The sequence below is a fragment of the Aethalodelphis obliquidens genome, unplaced genomic scaffold (genome assembly GCF_003676395.1).
Source record: "Aethalodelphis obliquidens isolate GAN/ISIS:26980383/991018 unplaced genomic scaffold, ASM367639v1 scaffold22, whole genome shotgun sequence".
In the NCBI taxonomy this organism is placed as follows: Eukaryota; Metazoa; Chordata; class Mammalia; order Artiodactyla; family Delphinidae; genus Aethalodelphis; species Aethalodelphis obliquidens.
Window position 1 is genome coordinate 20639998 of NW_020837966.1, and position 6000 is coordinate 20645997.

The 6000-nt window shown below is 45.6% G+C and overlaps 1 protein-coding gene across 2 annotated transcripts in view; it reads right to left on the bottom strand.

Annotated features, from left to right (window-relative positions):
* PDZRN3 (PDZ domain containing ring finger 3) overlaps nt 1-6000 on the bottom strand; it is a 247078-nt gene that overhangs the window by 141910 nt on the left and 99168 nt on the right. The window contains exon 1 of one of the 2 annotated variants that reach the window (XM_027121410.1): nt 5505-5600. The exons of the other annotated variant lie outside the window; for it this stretch is intronic. Coding sequence (XP_026977211.1) covers nt 5505-5588 — 84 coding nt within the window. The 5' untranslated portion in view covers nt 5589-5600. Of the gene's footprint in view, nt 1-5504; nt 5601-6000 lie in introns of those variants that run through there. 2 annotated transcript variants of the gene reach the window in all.

Here is a 6000-nt window from a genome sequence, read left to right on the forward strand (position 1 = left end):
AATCAAAATCCTCAGTATGCCACAACTGAATAATTATAATTGAATCCGTATCTGTAATTTACACAACTGCTTTGAAAACTGGCTTCGTATTTCCCCAGCAAGATGATGTAAAGTTTCTGCAATGCACTTTGCTAAAACTTTCTGCGGACCAAATTACCCGCCAGCATCAAAATGATAAATGGGTTAAGACAAAAGCAGCTGACCTCACAGACACGACCGAAATAAGTTTCTTTGATGTGGGATACCATAGAGATAGAGCAACTGTAAGAGGGAGCTTTTCAGGTCAAAGCAGCAGAAGATGAAAACAGCATAGTGGATCCTCAAAATATTAAAAACAGAATTGCCGTATGATCTGGCAATCCCACTTCTGGCTAGATACCCAAAAGAACTGAAAGCAGAGTCTTGAAAAGATGTTAGTAGATCCATGTTATAGGAGCATTATTCACAATAGCCAACAGGTGGAAGCAAACCAAGTGTCCACTGGTGGGTGAATGGATAAACAAAATGTATATTTTGTATAAACAATGTATAAATGTATATTTTGTATAAACAATGTATAAACAAAATGTATATGCGTACAATGGAATATTATCCAGCCTTAAAAAAGAAGGAAATTGGGACCTGTCCTACAACATGGATGAAGCTTGAGGACATTATGCTAAGTGAAATGGGCCAGTCCGAAAAAGACAAACACTTTACGATTCTACTTCTGTAAGGTGCCTAAAGTAGTCAAATTCGCAGAGACAGAAAGTAGAATGGTGGCTGCCCCGGGCTGGGGAGCAGGGAGACTGGGAATTGTTGTTTAATGAGTAGGGTTTCTATCTGGGATGATGAAAATGTTCTGGAGATGGACACCGGTGACAGTTGTACAACAATGTGAAATGTACTTAATGCCACTGAAGTGCACACTTAAACATGGTTAAGATGGAACATGTTATGCTATGTATATTTTAAGACAATTAAAAAAAAAAGAGTGGGCTTCCCTGGTGGCGCAGTGGTTGAGAATCCGCCTGCCGATGCAGGGGACACGGGTTCGTGCCCCAGTCCGGGAGGATCCCACGTGCCACGGAGTGGCTGGGCCCGTGAGCCATGGCCGCTGAGCCTGCGCGTCTGGAGCCTGTGCTCCGCCACGGGAGAGGCCACAACAGTGAGAGGCCCGCGTACCACAAAAATAAAAAAAAAAAAGAGTGAGGTATACCTCTGTAGTGAGGTTCCCAGCAGGAAAAGGATGCCATACTTAAGACAAATCAAGTTGACTTGCAAAGTAGGTATCGGAGGACCTCAAAGACCAAGAACAGTGACTAGGACCAAAGGAGAGCACGTCCTACGCAACGTTCCTTGAGAGATGCGGGGTGCTTCCCTCCACAGCTGTAGCCAGCCTGACATAACCTCGCAGTGGGAGGCTGAGGAATGAGTCCCCAACCCCATTTTCCTTCCTCACTCTGATACCCTGCAGACCTCCCCATGGCCAAACCCACCTAGGAGCCAGGAAGCACTGGAACTGCTGAGAGGGTTCCCTGAGCATAGAGCAGGGGGGCGGAAAGAAGGGATGATAAGAAACAGCTGGGGCAGAGAAGAGGGGCAGTCCAAGGGGCTTTAGACTAATCTGTAATGTTTCCAAAATTCTCAACAAGAATGTGGTCCTGTGCTGCTTGTACAGTTCGATATTAATATGAAAATAGGTAAACATCATCATTTAATTTGATTTTATAAAATGGAGATCCCTCTAGCTCTTACGAAACTGAATTAGGTAGCCCCCGCCCAGGCATGTCCTAGGAGCCCTAAGTGAGCAGTGTTACAATAGAAGACGTTTCACATTATGTCAAGCTATATCTATATCAGTGGTTCCCCGAGTGTGGTCCCAGGACCAGCAACATCACATCACCTGGGAACGTGAAAGAAATAGACTTTCAGGCCTGACCCCAGGCCTACGGAATCAGAAACTCTGGGGCTGGGTCTCAGGGAGAGAGTTGTATGGGATACGGTAGGGCTGGAGTTCAAGGACAGATGCTGCCGGAGCCTGTGAGCCAGAGCTGCCATGTACAGGAGTACAGGCTGTACACTGTACAACTGAAGGAGATGCTATTCACGCAGCTAGGATGAGAAGAATGGTGCCTCCTAGGGTTGTGCAATGCAAAACCTGCATACTATACCTGGCAGTCCTTAAAACAGTGGGAAACTCACAGAAGGATTTTAACAGAGGGAAGACACGATCAGATTTGTCTGTGAAAAGGTACTGCTGGCACTGGGGTTATCTAGGAGAGAGGCAAGGAGGAACTACATCCAGCCACTCTGTCCCATGTATATCCTTGGGGTTGTTTATGAGCTGCATTAAGAGTGAACTAAAGTAAAGACATCTTAAATGGAATTCAAGTTGTCTTTATAGCCAAACCTCAAAATCAGACTACAAGATACTTGGGTCTAGATAAGCAGAGGGACAGGCGAAAGACAAAGGAAGACTTCAGGTTAATTTAGCACAGAGAGAGACACAAACACGGAGAGAGAGCAGGGAGGGGTGGGGAGAGAGGGAGGGAGAGAGAGAGAAACCGAGGGGTGAGAGATAGGAGAGAGTTGAGGGGGGAGAGGCGGACAGAGGGAGAGGGAAAGAGAGGGAGAAGGAGGGAGGGAGGGAGGAAGAGAGAGAGAGAGAGAGAGAGAGAGAGAGACGGAGAGAGAGAGACACGGAGAGAGAAAAAGAAATGGAGGCAGAGAAGAGGCAAGCCGGTCTTGGTGAGGAAGACATGAGCTACTGGGCAGGCAGTTTGAAGAAGCCTGAAGCCAGAAGCCAGGGTGCAGGTCTAGCTGGGGATACTGATCTGAAAGCCGTGAGCACTTGGATAGTAGTGAAATTACAAGCACAGAGAAGATGACTTGGAGGGAGTATGTAAACACTGGAAAATCTCTGCTGGGGACCGAGCCCTGGAGAACCTCTACCTTTAAGCAGAACAGGCTGGTGAAGGTGTGTGTTGCACCTAGCTTGGAAGCTAGGGGACTGGAAAAAGCCAGCAGGGACACAACCAAAGAACCCTCGGTAGGGCTTCCCTGGTGGCGCAGTAGTAGAGAGTCCGCCTGCCGATGCAGGGGACACGGGTTCGTGCCCCGGTCCGGGAAGATCCCACATGCCACGGAGCGGCTGGGCCCGTGAGCCATGGCCGCTGAGCCTGCGCGTCCGGAGCTTGTGCTCCGCAACGGGAGAGGCTACAACACTGAGAGGCCTGCGTTCCGCCAAAAAAAAAAAAAAAAAAAAAAAAAGAACCGTTGGTAGGGAAGGGTCAAGAACTTAATTCTAGAGAGACAAGTCAGCAAGAAGACAAAGGAGACAAGCACAGGGCAGCGTTGCCCATGGACTTCGTCTCCCGGGAGCATCCTTCTGTGGTCAGTGTGCCTGCAACCCCATCAAGCCCCCTCACCCCTGCTCAGCCTCAAGGAAGACTTCACGCTTCTGGACCTCAGGCACAGCCGCCCCCATTCCCCATTATATTTCTCATTTCTGAGGAGCTAGAATCAGCTGAAGGAAGATTCGCCGAGCTTCAGAGCATCACAGTGTGCATCTAGGAGAGGTGGGCTGGCAGCTGGCACTGGATTAAAAAGTCGCTGGTTTGCTCACCGCTCTGCGGTCTGTGAATGGTCTCTAGCACGGCAGTGTGGAATCAGGAACTCCGTTGCATGACCTAAAAACATGCGTGTCTCTCCAAAAAGACTTTGCACCTCCTACAAGACACTGAGGGGGGATGTAGGGCAGTTCTAGAGGGTCTGGGCCTCTAGAAAGCCTACCATTCACCAGGAGCTTGCTGGAATCAATGATCACATGCAAATTTGCTTTAGGTCTGAAGTATTTTTGATATTGCGTGGCCACTGTTCATGCAAAAGTTTCTACCACTTCCACCCTGCTACCTCACCCCTTCTCTCCAACTAGACTGTAAACTCCTTGGAAACAAAGATCACCTTACTCATCTCTGTATCCTTACTGCCCAAGGCGTAGCTGCCATGCAGCAGTCGACCCTCAAAAACATTTGTTAAATAAATGTGACGGGAAGAATGATTTGTACAAGGGTTGGTCGAATGTATACCTCTTCATTTATCTGAGGTTCTAAGACTTAAGTGTGTAAAGTAGGGTTGACAAACTCAGCCTGTAAGCCAGCTCTGGCCCATGTGCAGTTTTTATAAAGCTTTCAAGCTTTTAAATGACTGGAACAAAATATTTTGTGTGTGATGTATGAAATTATATGAAATTGAAATTTCTGTGTCCATCAATAAAATTTTATTGGAACCACAGCCATACCCATTTGGTAACGTCAACGGCTGCTTTGGGGCTATTTCAGTATTGTTGGGGAGTTGCTACAGAAATGGCACGACCCCAAAAGCCTACAATATTTATTCCCTGGCCCTTTGTTGGAAAAATGTGCTGACCCCTGATATCCAGCAACACTAAATGAGGAGATAAACATAGTATATTCATCAGAATATGAACTTCCTGACAAGTAGACTTCCTTTCACTTTGAGACTTTCCAGTCACTGGCATGAAAACAAAAGACATTTGAACATGAGGCATGAACAGCAAAACATCTTAGTAGTGCAGGGCAGCAGGCTCTGGACTCAGAAGGGCACGCGTTTAATCAGTATGCTATAGTAATGTTTAACAGGTTACTTACTTTCTAAACCTCAGCCTCCTCAGCAGTAAAACAGACACAAAGATAAGACCTCTTCTCAGGTAGTTGTTCGAACAATCAATTAACGCAGTGTATCTTTACCTGTTAACCTGGTATCTAACATCTAGTAAACATTTGATAAAAGAACTATAATACTTTTCCTCATTGTCTTTGGAGGAATGTTTCACTTTGTGGAAAATGTGCTCTTTGATATGTGTCTCTGACATGAATTATTCATATCAGACTGCAGTTTTTGTATTTAAGGATCATAATATGAATTGCTACTCTAGGACCTAGCTGCTAACGATGAATTCACTCAAACCTCAAACCTGTCTATGTGAAAACTTAGATTCTTGTGATAGGGCAAGAAATCTCTTGCTATTGGCTATTGTGATAGCCAATGAAATACGACAAGAAAAAAGCAATAAAAGGCAAGAGATATTTGAGAGAGAGAATGAATTCTCATTATTTAGACACGACACGATAGACTTCAACAAAAAAAACCATAGAATAAACCTTAAAACTGTTTAAGCAGTTATGAATTACAAAAGCTATATGTATGTGTGCATATATATGGACACATACACATATGTATGCATAAAGATATGCATATATACACATATATATATACACATGCACAAATATAAAATATCAAACAGCAAATGAAATGCGTAGTGATTCTCTGCAGAAAAACACAATGTTTTACTGACACGTACAAAAGAATGTTATGAAAGAATATGAATTGTAACACTTTAAATCAGTGAAAAATAAAACCACAGAAAGAGAACACTTGGTTAAAGGTCCAAAGAGAAATCTGGTGGCGTAACGACAGGGATGGAAGGGCTTAAAACAAACCTCAATCTCAGGATTACACAGCGGGACAACACAGCCCTCCCATTGCTCAGATGTTGGCCGGCGCTTTCTTGAAGCTGCTTTCATTTAGGAGTGAGCAAATGCAACTGGCAGAAAGGAAGTAGGAGGCTTTTCAAAAAGCAGCAGGAAATGAACAAGTAAGGAACACATTCACTGAGATCCTGGCAAAGGATCCAACGTGTTCTGTAAAAGGAGTCTGGAGCCTGTGAGTCGATTCATTGGACTTAAAACCCAGGACGGGATAGTTTCAGTATTGTGGACTATATCTTTCGGGCAGATACCAGAGGGCACGCTTACCCTTCAGTGGAACCTTTCTGTTCACCAGACACTTTTTTTTTTTTTTTGCGGTACGCGAGCCTCTCACTGTTGTGGCCTCTCCCGTTGCGGAGCACAGGCTCCGGACGCGCAGGCTCAGCGACCATGGCTCCCGGGCCCAGCCGCTCCGCGGCATGTGGGATCTTCCCGGACCGGGGCACGT